This window comes from Antechinus flavipes, chromosome 1 (assembly GCF_016432865.1).
Source record: "Antechinus flavipes isolate AdamAnt ecotype Samford, QLD, Australia chromosome 1, AdamAnt_v2, whole genome shotgun sequence".
NCBI classification, from domain to species: domain Eukaryota; kingdom Metazoa; phylum Chordata; class Mammalia; order Dasyuromorphia; family Dasyuridae; genus Antechinus; species Antechinus flavipes.
In genome coordinates this window covers 685,587,306-685,602,340 of record NC_067398.1, presented here as the reverse complement: position 1 = coordinate 685,602,340, position 15,035 = coordinate 685,587,306, and the positions used below count along the sequence as shown (strand labels likewise).

The window sequence follows — 15,035 nt, the reverse complement described above, 5'->3', positions numbered from 1 at the left end:
AGCTAGGTGGTGCAGTGGATATCTGCCTCAATACTTACTATGTGTGATCACTTAACCACTCTTTGCCTCAGGTTTCCTCACCTGTAAAATGGGAATAATAGCAACTACTTCCTAGGATTGTTGTGAAGACCAAATGAGATAATTTTTGTGAAGTACTTAGCATAGTGCCTGGAACATAGTAGGTATTGAATAAATGTTTATTTCCTACCTTGAATCCAGTGATGAATTTATAAACAAGCAAACATACCTTCTGTAGGCTGAGCAAATACAATGTCTTATATATGTGTATTGCTACTTTTTCAAAATTATAAAGATGCTTCAGATAATGGGTATATATGGGGTGTTAACATGAATTCAGATCTAGCCTTTGACACTACTTGAGTAATCATAGGCAAGTGAGTTAATGACTCTAAAACTTAGGCAACTTGAAAGCCTTGGAGTTGGAGAGTAGTAGGATTCCCACACTATTTTATTCACTCATGGAGATTCTATTGTTATTACTAATATCAACAAATTCATTTTAAAAGCATTACTAAATTCAGGAAACTCTCTAAGACTCTAAATTACAAAGTAGGTATATTTGTGCATTGATAGAGATGATTTCCTTACTGGGGAGAAGGAGAGAGTTCCTTTTTTTTGTTTCTGTGAATCTGACTGGTGATTTCATTGTTGTGGGGAATGCCAATTGAGTTCAGGACTTCTCCCAATCTAAATCTACAGTTGTGCCTCTATTTATAAGCATCAATGAAACTGCTCTCTCCAAAGTTAACAATGACCTCTTAATTGCCCAATCCAATGGCCTTTTCTTAATCTTTATCTTTCTTGATCTCTCTATACCCATTGATACTGTCAACCAGTCTCTTTTTGTTACTTTCTTCTCTCTAGATTTCCATGGCACTTTTTTTCTGACTGCTTCTTCTCAGTCTCCCTTGCTGTATTTTTATCCAGGCCATACCCATTCATCATAGCTATTCCTTAAGAATCTGTTCTGAGCTCTATTCTTTTTTCCTTCTATATTCTTTAGATGATCTCATCAGCTCCTATAGATTCAACTATCTTCTCTATGGGAATGATTCTTAGATCTATTCATCCATTCCCAAACTGTATTTTGAACACCATTTTCATATCTTCAACTACCTACTGAACATCTTTGATTGAATGTCTTGAAGATATGTTAAACTCAACATATACAAAACTAAACTCATCATTTTCTCCCTTCCCCTCTTCCTTATTTCCCTATTACTATGAAAGGAACCATAGTCTTCCATCACCCAGACTTAAAACCTAAGTGTCCTCCTTGACTCCTCAGTCTCTCTCATTCTTTAAATCCAATGTCAAGTCCCATCAATTTTACATTGAAACCATCTCTCAAATATGCCTCCTTTTTCAACTCTGATACTTCTACTGTACAGGTGCCAGCTTTTATTAACTTACTAATTGGTCCTCCTGATTCAAATCTTTCCCCACTCCAGTCCTTCTCCCATGTCAGACCATGTCAATAAACTCCCATGGTTCTTTCTTACCTGTAGGATCAAATATCAGATCTTCTATTTGGCCTTTAAAGTCTTTTACAACCTGGCCTCTTTTAATATTTCTGATCTATGAGCCTTATCATGTGCTCTGTGATCCATTGTCAAAGACACTCCATCCTCCAAGGTACATAGTCCTTTCACTGGTTGTCTCTTACGCATGAAATTCTTTTCTTCTCTCTTGCTATCTTCAAATCTCATCTAAAATTATTCTGTAATAAGCCTTTCTTGCACCTTCTTAATGCTACTACATTCCCTCCACTGATTATTTCCAATTTAGCCTCTATATTTATTTGCCTGCAGTTGTTTAAATATCTCCTACCAGACTCTGAGCTTGTTGAAAACAGGGACTATTTTTTGCCTTTTTTTATATCCCTTTCATTTAGCATAGTAGAAGTATAATAAATGCTTATTGACTGACTTAAAGCCTTCCAAACTTTCTGAATCTGCTTTCTTGAAATTTAGAAGAATACACATGGTATGGGAAATAAGGGGAATCAGAAAAGGCTTCTTATTGTAGGTGAGTCTTTATCAGGTACTTAGGGAGATCTAAGAAACCAAGAGGCAGAAATGGGAATGGAAGGAATTCCAGGAATGGAAGACGACCAGTCCCATGTCACTCACGAGTCGAAGTATCTTGTGTGAGTAAAAGAAGGGAGCCAGTGTTACTGGATCTCAAAGTTCATGGTAGGATGAACAAGGTGTACAAAGGCTAGAATTGTAAGACATAGTTCCTGTTGCTCCTGGAAAGTTAAATTTGGCTAAAGACTTTCCTATCAGAGAAACCGAAGAAGATTTGTCTGAGCTGATGAAGAATGAAGTGAGCAGAACCAGAACAACTTCTATAATGACAATATTGTAACAACAACTTTGCAAGACTTAACTGATTAATGTGATGATAAAACACAATTTTAGAAAATTCATATGAGGTATTCTATCAACTTTTTAAAAGAGGAGAGGTGGATTCTAGATGCAGAATGTGACATGAATGTGTGGAGAAGGCCAGTGCTGGACTTTGATTGTTGTTATTCCTGACTATGCCTATTGTTAGTAGGATTTTGTTATTCTTTTTTGTTTGTTTGTTTCAATTGCAATGGGGTAAAGGGAGGAGAAATAACTACTTGTTAATTTAAATAAAATGAAATAGAAATAAAAAACATTACAACCTTCATAGAATCCATCTTCATCCATGTCACCATAGACATAGAGGTATTTTCCTGCTGTGAGGGGGAGTTCAGCTTCCGGGTTTTCATTTGGTCCATCAAAGGGGTTGTAACTAAAATAAAGCAAATTTATAATAAATACATAAGGGAATTTGAATTTTATCCAAAATTCTTCTTCTTGGTATCACTTCTTATCTTTACTCACATCAATGAATTATAGCCACATGAGGCAGAATCACTGTATTTCTAATGGAAAAGAACCTCATTAAGTATTCTTAATCTTAGTACTTTCCCTCTGAACCAAATCTCAATTTATTCTGGATATATCCTGTTTGTACATCTTTTTGTTAAAGGTCATTTTCCTCCAGGAGACTGTAAGTTCTTCAAGGACAGGGACAATCTTTTGCCTTTTTTTGTATCCCCAGAATCTAGCATATAATAAGCTCTCAATAAGTACTAGTTACTTGACTTACTCTGAGGAAATTATGGCCAGTCTGTACCCAAACAAAAATCCTTTCTTATACCATATTTAACAGGTGATCATCTAACCTTTAGTGGGAAACCTCCATTGAGGGAACACTTACCATTAGATTGTAAGCTCTTTGAGGGCAGGGCCTGTCTCTTGCCTTTCTTTGTATTCCCAGTGCTTATGTGTCTACTACATAATAGATGCTTAATAAATATTTACTGATTGAATGACTGATCTCAAGGCTACCCATTTTCTTTTTCGAAAGCTCTAATTGTTGGTAAATCTTCCCTCATATCAAGTCCAAATTTGTCATTTTATGCAAAACTTCCACTTATTGCTCTTACCCTTATGGGACCGTGTAGAATAAGCTATTTAATCTCTCTTCAATATACATCCCATAAGATATTGGAATACAACTCTCAGGCCCTACAGAAGTCTACTCTAGAATCAATGTTCTCAATTCTTTTCTCATATGGCCTGACTTAAATTATCTTCAAAATCTTGGCTGTCTCTCTCCTCCTGACCTCCCTCCATTTACCCATGCTCATTCTAAGATGTGCTTAGACCAGGCCAGAGCAAAAGGGGGCTCATCATCTCTAAATTCCTGGACATTCTTCCCTTTATGCAACCTTTTAGGTTTCTACATCTCACTGGTGACTCACATTGAAATTGCAGATCTTTTTCAGACAAAGTTCTATCTAACCATATTTTCCCTCACAGTTTTTTTTTAACCCAAGTTTAAGACCTTATATTTATTCTGTATTACATTTCATCTTACTGAGCTTGGTTTAACATTTTTGCCTGTCAAGGTCTTTTAGATTCTGGGCTTTGTGGCCAACTGTATTAGTTAGCTTTTCCAGCTCTGTGCTCTCTGAAAACCCAGTCCTTTTGTATCTGCTATTGGATGTATAATATTGAAATTCCTTGAATAGTCTGTGCCAGCTCTTCTGTGTCTTTATAAAGAGGCTTTTCTTGCATTCCTGGAATCCTTCAAGGCTTGTTCAGGGACTAACTCTTCTGTAATGACTTCTTTGATTTCTCCCTTAATTGTTAACACTCAAACCTGCCTCAAGTCATAATGCATTTGTATATATGCATTCGTGTTATTTCCTTTAGTAACAGACTACAATATCCTTGAGAGCATGGATTTGGGATGCTCAAATGTAGAGATATCTCTCTCTCAAATGGTTACAAAGATTATTTGTGCCCAACCTGGGATCCAGCCTTCTGAGCCTGTGTTGGTATGACCAGTCAAAGCCAGACCCAGTATACATTAACTTTGAACATCATGATGTTATTTGGGCCCTCTTCAAGCATGAAGGACATACGGCAAGAACAACTTATTTATGTCTCGACACAGTGTTTTATACATAGGAGATGCTTAATAAATGCTTCTATGACTGGTTCCACTCACCTTCCCTCTGATTTTCCCTCTAAAAATATCCTTCTTTGATTATCATAACTCCATTAAATCTTTTGACTCTCCTTCTTAGATTGTAATCTCCTTGAGATCAGGGCTATCTTGTTTTTGTATTTGTTTACTTAAGAATTCAGCACATTGCCTAGTACATTGTAAGTACTTAATATATGCTTTCTCTTTTTCTGCCTCTGTTTCTCCTGAGTGTGTGTCTCTGTTTCTCTCTTTTTGTTTGTGTGTCTATCTGTGTCTCATCTATTTCTGTGTCTCTCTGTGTCTCATCTATTTGCCAGAAAAACTGACCTTTAAGTTCATATCACTTAGGGATGGAAAGGAAAAAATGGCAATGACAGCCAAGGTGGGGACTTAAAGCAGCAATGTTCTAGAGTCAGCAGCTGAAACCTACATTCTCCTTCCTCAGAACTCAAGCTTAAAAAACAGAAATAAGTTAGATGGGGGGAAGAGCAGGAGAGATGTTGCCAGAGAGGAAGCCCAGTGGGCATAGGGCATAGAGCAAGCAGGCTCTAAATTTCATGGATCTGTGCACATATGAGATCCCACTTGTGAGCTATAATTAAAAAAGAGAAAGAGAGCTAAGCTGACCAAAACTCCCACTACCCATAGTTAATCTGGAAATAAGGATCAGCTCATAGAACCACAGACCTGAGATCAGAAGCAATCTTTGAAGTCATCTACCAAAATCTCATCACTTTCTACATGAGACTGTCCCTGACTCCCCCTTTGCCAATGTTCTTTCCCCTACATGTAGCCAGGTCCTGATTAGTGCAAAAAAAAATGAATTCCATGCAGTGGTTGCATGTGAGTTCATACTATTTGAAGTTATAATTATGTAAGATATGGTGATTACCTTATATTGGTTTTACATATATTTTTACCATGTTTAACATATATTGCCATTTAGGAGAGGGGTGAGGGGAAGAGGGAAATTAGAACACAAGGCTTTGCAAGGGTCAATGGTGAAAAATTATCCTTGAATACGTTTTGAAAATAAAAAGCTTCAATAAAAAGATGTGGTCATTGGCTCCAGTCCAAAGAAATAAAAGGCATTTGAACAATGTGTCCATCTCAGGGGATTTCTTAGTTGCACTATTGGGCATCCAAATGTAACTTATATTTAAGTATTAGTTTCATATAGACATATTGTCAACATAGACATGTTTCTATCCTAAAAGAATGTAACTGATTGAATGTTATAAGGAATGTTACATTCCTTAAAGGCAAAGACTATTTCTTTTTTGGTCCTTTTTTCTGGATCAAATGAGATATTTTGTAAACACTTTAACACACTGCCTGTACCACAGTAGGTTATATATATATATATATATATATATATATATATATATATATATATATATGTAAAAGTCTTTTTGATTCCTGGAAGTGTGGTCAAATATATTAGTCTTCCCAACTCTGGCTCTTCTTGCATATATGTACATCTATATATGGATATCATATGTATGTATATGTATATACATTACACATATGTATGTGTAATGTACATATATTTACATATTTCCTTCTCTTCTCCATCCCTCTATCTTTATCTTTCTATCATCTAACGTGACACAGAGCAGACACTTAACAAATCCTTATTGACTCATTTTACAGATGAGGAAACTGAGACTCAGAGAGACTGAGCAAGTTCCCCAAGACCACAAGGGCAGTAAAAAAGGCAGGAATCAAATTCAAGCCCTGTGACTCAGAGCCAGTGTTCTTTTCCCAGTATCATGCTTTTTCCCACCAGACTTTTCAAACATTTCCTATTTAACTGCTGGTATTCTTTTTCTAAGCAGAATCATTTTTCCAGGTAGCATCTTGCTGAGCTTTCTGAATTTAAGCAGATGTGCAAAATCTCTTCCCCCGTCCAACCCTGTAGGGTGCATTTCATGGGCCATCCACATTTGCTTTTCTCCATTATTTGGGGGTGAGGAGGCGAGAAAACAATCATAAAACCCTCACTGATGAAATATCAACCACAGTGAAGCAACTTTAAATGGGAGATAACTCCTGAGTATAGTATTTGGTTATTCACAGTGACTTAGTAATTAAAGTTTAATAAATAAATTAATGGGGTAATTGTATTTTATTTTTGCCTGGTTTCCTGCTGGTTGGGAAAGCGACTGGCAGGCTGTAGAAGCCTTTAGCACCTGCTCCTAAAACAGTCTCTTCCCTCTCTGGGGGATGTGAAGTTAATTCGAGCCTGGCAGGGGGTTGTGTGTTTCCCTGAGTATCCATGTTTTGTGTTCCTGCTCTGCTGTGTCAGGCCCATTAGTGAGAAATGGGACAGGTTCAGCTGGCCCAGTATGTGCTGGAAGAAACAGTTTGTGAAAACATTGTCTCAATGTAGCAACCCAGCACCTGCCTATCAGCCTTGAGGTATCCAGAGCATCACAGCGCTGGGCTGCAAAACATTTGAATGATATCTATCGGTACCTCTTGTAAGGTTGTGGCGGGGGCCAGAACCCATCTTCTCTCAAAGAGGAAGCAAGAAGCCTCCCTGAACTGTTTCTTGGTCCTTCTTCTGCTACTCAAGGCCCAGAAAATGAAGTCTCAGCAAGTAGGTCAAACAAATCACACTGTCTTTGTGGAACCATGGAATGTCATTTGGGAAGGAAGCTTTAGAAATGATCTAATTGTTTTACTCAGATCAGTCAACAATTTTATTTATTTATTTATTAGGCACTTAATATACACCAGATTTTCCATGGGATAATCTGAACTAGGGTAATGCTTCAGAAAAATTGGAGAGTACAGGATCTGAGATCTAAGGAACTGGATGAATCCTAATTGTGTTACTGTGGGTAGATAACCCAACTTTCCTAGATGTCATCAGTCTCCTAAATATAAGATGAGAGTTCTGGGCTAGATGATCAAGTTCTCCCCCAGTTCGAAATTTACTCTGTTCTTTGTATCAGGCTCAAGAAACGATGATGATGGTAAAGAAAGGGTTGAGGAGAAAAGTTACTGATTTTTACCTGTAGCGGGCAACACACAGATGAACCTTCCCCGAGTATTTCTGCTTTGAGGTATTGGAATTCCGTTCATTATCCATCTATTAAAAAGACAATTAATTCTTGGTTTGTTGAGGCAGTTATGTATGGGAGCTCAATCTTACAAACCCATGAGAGTTTCCATTCCTGATTCTATTTTTTCTCTACTTACACCAGAGAAATGAGCTAAAAATTGTAGCATTTCCCATATTCTTTTGATATCTTCATAATCTTTGAATTTGTTAGGGGTACAGAAGATCCTTTCTATATCCAGACTTTTATACTATAGCTGAAAACCATGAACTTAATTAAGCATAAGAAAAGCTGACTACAGCCCTCGGTATTTTCAAGCTAAGAGTCAACTCAATATTGGGGACTTTCTCACAGGGCAATGGAACATTTGCCTGGTCCCTTGAGAGGTAGTGCTGCATTTTGAGAGTTTTCTTTTGTAAGATTTTTTTACTGATATTTTCTATTTCTTATATCACCAAAGTAGCCCACATATTCTTTCCCCTTCTATCCCCTAGAGCCATTCCAAAAATGTGGTTTGTTTATTTTCAAGACAGTAGGAAAAATCAGAATAACTGATCAATGCATTATCAAAGTCCAAAAATGTGTACAATGTGTAATACCTATACACCTCCCACTTTCACCAAGGGGTAGATTGGAGCTGTCTTCTCATATCTCTTCCTTCGAGTCTCACTTATCTTTATCATTTTGTTACATTTATTTTTCACTTTTTGATGTGTCATTGTTCTTTCCATTTATCCTGCAGCTACTGACTTTAGGCTTTGGAGAGGGATTGGGAGAAAGTAGCAACATTTATACCATTAAGATTTGCAAAATTTTTCTGGGATTTATGCATTCACTTGATGGATATTATCCAAATAACACATCACGACATTTTTTTTCTTCACGTGTCCCTGCCAAAATTCCCAATGTTTTCAGATGAACTAATAAATGGTTCATAATTAAGCATAAAGACATTGTTCCAATAGTCCAGAAACTCCCACTATCAATCATATTATCAGAAATATAAGCAGTGTTATATCTATCATGGTAAAAAGTCTAAAAGTTTAGTTACAGGTTTAAAAAATAGAAGCAAAAAACCTTCTGGAGCCATGATTCTATCTCAGTGGGGAAACTTCCTTCAGAGTTATAAATTAGCAAATTGTTTATAATTAAAGAGTTAGCCTGAAGGTACTGGGAAGATTCCAGAATCAATTTGTCACAAACTGCATTTAAACCCAATCTTTCAGACTCCAAGCTCAGCCCTCTATCTACTACCAAAATTCATACTTACTTCCGTAGTTCTTCCTTGGTCTATTTAGTATTTTTGCAAAATAAGTAGAGAGAAAGGTTTGGGATGAGCACAACAGAGTTAGTCATTATAAATTTTTTATAATTTATATTTGGGAGGTAATTTTTAAAAGGAATATGATAAATGCAAAATGCTCTATGCTGCTTATAACTTACTGAAAATACAATTTAAATTCCCTATGTTTCAACCTGGAAAAATTCAAAATCTGGGGCCATCAAAAACCAAGGGATGTATACTCCTTTACTCGACTTTGAGACTAGTCATTTTATCCTGGTCGGAAGTCTGGAAAGACTTATTTAGTTATTAGGGCTGGAGTCTCTTGAGCACCAGGGGCAAGGAAGCCCCTTGAGGCAAGGGGTATTTCTGCTTCTCTCTGTGAAAAAGTTGGCTGACTAAAGTCACTTATTGTGAATGATAGGAAAAGGAAGCAATTGGACTAGGGATGGGCCAAGCTGAGGAATAGAGTATTTATCTTTCATATGTGCATAAACAATTTCTTAGCACCAATCTGGGAATCATACTCCACCCAGGACCACTGATAAGGTCCCTATCTCAGCAAGGATTTTTTAAAGATCCTTCGGTTCAAAGGGTGGTCTTCCCAGAAAAACTCCTGAAAGTGTCTTAAAGGATTTATACCTATGACAAACCTCAGCCTCCTAATCTTTTGCCAATGATCTTGTGTTTTGAGCCTTAGAAGATGCTTATTTTCCAAACATGAACCCTAGACTTCTAAAGTGTCTTCAATGATAAAGTGAGCCTGAAACCTCCACTAACATTTAACAAGCAAACAGAACAAACATGGGACATCAAGAGAGTGGAAAGAAAGGCTGGAAGACACAATTGGTCCTTTTGCATACCCATTCCTCACAAAGTTAATGGGAACTTGGAAAGGGCTCTTCTGACAAGGACATAGATATTTGGAAACAATTATTTGTGGAGTGGTGTAAAAGCCAGCCTTTGTCAGTATGGGATCTATTAGAGGAATGGAAGAGGAAAAGAAGGAAATGAAGAAGGAGTGGAGAGAGGATGGAGAAAATGAAGAGAAAAGGAAAGAAAAGAAAAAAGAAAAAGAAAGATGAAATCATAGAATCACAAAATTCAGGAGATGCAAGGAATCTCAGTGGTCATCTCATCAATAAAAAGAAACCCCATCATAAGATATCCAGTCATAAAGGAAGAAAGGGAAAGGGGAAAATAAAAAGGGAAAGGGAAGAAAAGAGGAAAGGAAATAAGGTAAGATAAAGGAAAAAAGAAAGAAGGGGGAAATGAAGGAAAGGTGGGAGAAAATGAAACAACGTGGAAAAAAGAGACCAGAGAAGAAGTAAAGGGGGAAATGAAGTAAAGGAAGAATGAAGGAATAAGAGAGAGTAAAGGAAGGGCAGAGTGAAAAGAAAGAAGGAAGGTGAAGGAAAGAAAGAGGAAAGGAAAGAGGAAGTAGAAATAAAAAAAACTAGGGAATGAAAGAAAAAGAAGGAATGGGAGAGAAGGGAAAGGAAGCAAGGGGAAGGGAAGGGAAAGGAAAAGAAAGAAAAGGGAAAGGAAAGGAATGAAAAAGAAAGAAAAAGGAAAAGAGAAAGGGAAGGGAAGGGAAAGGAAAGTAAAAGGAAAGGGAAGAGGAAAGCAAAAGGAAAGTAAAAGGAAAGGGAAGAGGAAAGCTAAAGGAAAAGAGAAGAGAAGGGAAAGGGAAGGAAAAGGGCAAGGGGAAGGGAAAGGAAGGGAAAAAGAAAGGAAAAGAAAGGAAAAGGAAAAGGAAAGGAAAGGGAAAAAGAAAGAAAAGGAGATTCCTCCTTCTTGAATGTAGTAGTATAATAATATTGAAACTGGCAAATTCAGCAATCCCCTGGCACAGTCACAACATGACTCACGTCTGATTCAAATCTGCATCCTGGGCTGCCAGATCTCGACCTGGATAGAAAAGTAGGTTTGACAGACAGTGGTTCAGGTTTGTCACTGGAGAGTGGTCGGGGTCGAATAAATTCAGCAATCACAGAATGACTTCCAGAAGTACTGTCCTGACCTGGCCATGAAAATACAATAAAAAAAATAGAGAGAAATAAAATAAAATCTGAAACACACATGTACACACACACACAATACACACACAGAGGCCAGAGGGACAGGCATGTAAACATGGACATTAATGACAACAGACCAGTTCTGTTGGGCTGAGTGGAAGAGGGGGAAGTTACATCTTTAGTAACTGCCATGACCTTCTCTCTCCCTCAGAAATTAATTTCAATTTGATGAGCCTTCCATGTGCAAAGCACTGTATTTTTAAGGCAGGAAGAACCTTGAGGAAGCTCAACCTTGAGAAGCTGGGGAAAGAAGCTTGTTGAGCAGAGATTGTTCATGGTGTTCAGATCCAAGGTTACCTTGGGTATGACACTCTAACTCCCCTAACTCCATTTTCTCTATAAACTATAAAATGGAGATAATAAACCAACCTACTTCTCAGGGTTGTTGTGAAGATCAAATGAGGTTACATATTTCAAATTCTTTGCAATATCAGCTAATAATTGGAATAAAAAAAAATCAGGCTCAATCCCCACTACAGCCTCCCAGGAGTCTTCCTTCTCAAGGCAGCACAGTAAGTAGGACTAGACTGGTTCTTGAGATAGAGGGCATGGATTAGAATACTTTCTCTGATATTTGCTGCCTTACAATCTGGGGCAAATTATTTCCTTCCCTCACTTAATTTTCCCTATCTATACAGTGAAGGAATAGGCATTGGTGAGGTAAGGTCCTTTTCAGTTCTTAGTCTTGGAAGTTATAATAAGAGTTATTATTCCCTGGGAGATTTCCCCTGAGAGGATCTGGTATCTCCTTGGGAATGGGAGCTTTATTCATCTCCTCCTAATGAGGGCCCAAGTGACATTCTGGGTCCTAGGCAAGAGGCAATTGATATGTGGTTCTATTGTATGAGGAGGCTAGAAATGAGGTGGAAAAAATCTGGAGAATGATTAAATTCATTTCCCTCATCTGTTCATGGCTCCCAAAGAATTCCCACAGATGTAGACAACTCATATTCTTTCTCCCACTCACTTAAGGCTCAGCTCACGCTGTCTAATTCATAAAACTTTTTTTGGTAACTCAAAGTCTGTCATCCCTCCTTCTTCTGAATCCATAGTCTACGCTATTCTTCTGGAACTTACTGTACAGTGACTCTTATTCTTACCTCTTTATATATAATAATATCATCTCCTACCAATAACAAGGAAATCATAAGCTCCCTGAAGGAAGGGGATATGTCATCCATAGTCTCTAGCATAGTATTTTGCACTCATCTAAAACTTAGCATGGAGTGTCTCTAATTTTATCCATCTATCTATCTATCTATCTATCTATCCATCCATCCATATTCTCTCCTCTACTCAATAAGATTATAAGCTCCTTAAGAGAAGGGAGTGAATCCTCCATGGTATCTACAATACAATTGAGTTGTTATCTGAAACTTACCATGGAATGTCTCTTATTTTACCTATCTACCATCCATCCACTATCTATCTATCTACCTATGTATCTGTGTATCTATCTATCCATCCATGTCCTCTCCTCAATGAGATTGTAAGCTCCTTAAGAGATGGGACTGTATCCTTCATAGTATCTACTATGATACTGAACTGAGTCGGTATCTGAAACTTATCATGGAATGTCTCTTATTTTATCTATCTATCTATCTATATATCTATGTACCTGTGTATCTATCTATCCATCTATACAGCTATCCTAGCTAATATATCTATTTGTCAGTCTCAGTATATCAATCCATCCATCTATCTATCTACCTATCTAACTACTTACCTACCTATCTATCTCCTCTTCTTAATGAGATTGTAAATCCCTTAAGTGAAGGGAGTGCATCCTTCTTAGGATTTAAAATAGTGCTAAGCAGGTGTCTAAAACTTTTCATGGACTGTTTCTTATTTTTGCCTATTTATATATTGAAATATCCTCTCTCCATTGAGATTGTAAACTCTCTGAAGGAAGAGAGGGTGCCTTTTCCATGCTGTCTAGCATGGTGATGAGTACAGAGAAGACTTGCAACACAGAAGGAACTCGGAAGACAACTAGTTGCACCCTCTCGTTTTACAGATATGTAAACTGAGTCTTAAGGGGTTTAATGATTTTTCTAAGAGCTTATTTCCCTTTTTACATGGCTTCTGGTGAAGCCATTTTCTCCTCTCAGATAAAGCAGCACACTGATGAAAAGAGCTTTAGGTTAATAGTACTGTGGCTCAAGAACTGGCTTTGAAATCAGGAAGACCTAGCAAATCCTATCTCAGATTCTAACTTGGTATGTGATCTTGAGTAAGTAGCTTCACCTCTCTGACTCTTCTGTACTTTTTACATTCAGAAGTTCCCCATCTTTTTACCCCCACACTATGTGGTCCAGTGACACTGACCTGTTTGCCCTTCCTGGAAGAAGATGCTTCATTACCCATCTAGCATTTCTTCCATTCCTAAACTGCTCTCTCTCCGTACTGCCTCCTAGCTTATTTGGAGGGAAATTCTCCTTTCAAATCCTAGCCAAAACCCCTTCTTCTAAGAGAAGTCCTTCCTGATCCCCATTAATCTAGGGTTTTCCTGCTAGATTATCTCCAATTTAAATTTATCTTGCTGCAGGGGTTCTCAAACTAAGGCCCGCAGGCCAAAGCAGCAGCTGCGGACATTTATCCCCCTCACCCAGGGCTATGAAGTTTCTTTATTTAAAGGCCCACAAAACAAAGTTTTTGTTTTTACTATAGTCCGGCCCTCCAACAGTCTTAGGGACAGTGAACTGGCCCCCTATTTAAAAAGTTTGACGACCCCTGATACATGTACATTTATGTTTGTTGTCTCTCTCCTTTAACTGGGAACTTCTTTAGAACAGGGACTATTTTCTCCCTTTATTTTTTTCTTAACTCTTAGCACAGTGCCTGGTAAATAGTAGGTGTTTAATAAATGTTAATGGACTTATTGATTGAGCTTCAGTTTCCTCCTCTTTAAAATGAGAGGCCTGAGCTGACTTTTTTGTGGGGGAAGTAATCAGGATAAGTGACTTGCTCAGGGTCTATCTTAGGTCAGATTTTAATTCAGATCCTCTTGGCTCCAGGGTAGGTGCTCTATCTGCTGCCTCGAGAGAAAGTTTTCTCAATGAAAGTTCCCCATATCAATGAAATCCAGATTTAAGAAACTGTCCAACGCACTTTGCCTGGCACTGGAGGATACAAAGGCTCATGTACTTTTCTGGGAAAATACAGCAGATCACCAGGTAAGTGCATATAGGATAATTTGAAAAATTTGAAGAACGAGGAGAATCAAGAAATGCTGGGGATAGGGGTGGCACTTGTAGCGAGCATTGAAGGATGCTAAAAATTGTGAGGATCTAAGGAAAGGAGGAAAAGCATTCCAGAAAGGGCTGTTGGGGTGGAGAGTAAGTGGTACAAAGGCACAGTGGTTGGAGATGAAAGGCTGAGTTCAAGGAACATCAAACTCGCAAATTTGGTTGGAACATAATAGTTCTGGAAGGTAATTAGTATAAAATAATGCTCAAAAGCTAGACTAGAATATTTAAGATATATTGGATTACTTGCCATCTGGGGAGGGGGTGGGGGAAAAAGGAGGGAAATTGGAACACAAAGTTTTGCAAGGGCCAATGGTGAAAAATTATCCTTGCATATGTTTTGAAAATAAAAAGCTTCAATAATTTTTTTTTAAAGTTGGGCTAGAGCAAGGCAAGATTGTAAATACCAAAATTAAGTTCTATTCTAGAGTTCTCCTAACTGCCCTGATTGAATATTGCTCTTGATTATAATTAATTTCATGCAACTGCTCTGAGGCAGGACCTAAATCCTGAGACTAATGCTCTATCCATTATGTCATAATACCTCTTACAGGGCACTTGTGAGCATAAAATGAGATAAAATACATAATGTATTTGACAAATTTTAAAATACCATGTAATTGTCAGCAATTATTAGTTGGTTTTTTAACAGATGAGGAAACTGAGGTTCATAGAGATTAAGTGACAGGTACAGGTTTATATAGAGCCGGTATTTGAACCCAGGTTCTTGATTCCACATTCAGCGGTTTTCTGCCCCTGTACTGGACCATATGGAATTCTGTCCTTTGGTTTAACAGGTTAA

At 37.7% G+C, this 15,035-nt stretch overlaps 1 protein-coding gene across 7 annotated transcripts in view; it reads right to left on the bottom strand.

The window, feature by feature from the left end:
* The window catches only part of RIMBP2 (RIMS binding protein 2), a 494,357-nt gene that overhangs the window by 65,218 nt on the left and 414,104 nt on the right, over nucleotides 1–15,035 (bottom strand). For all 7 annotated transcript variants that reach the window (XM_051972604.1, XM_051972603.1, XM_051972606.1 and 4 more), the window contains exons 13-15: nucleotides 10,776–10,927; nucleotides 7,575–7,651; nucleotides 2,696–2,805 (exon numbers count right to left, since the gene is read on the bottom strand). In XM_051972604.1, coding sequence (XP_051828564.1) covers nucleotides 2,696–2,805; nucleotides 7,575–7,651; nucleotides 10,776–10,927 — 339 coding nt within the window. The remainder of the gene's footprint in view (nucleotides 1–2,695; nucleotides 2,806–7,574; nucleotides 7,652–10,775; nucleotides 10,928–15,035) is intronic.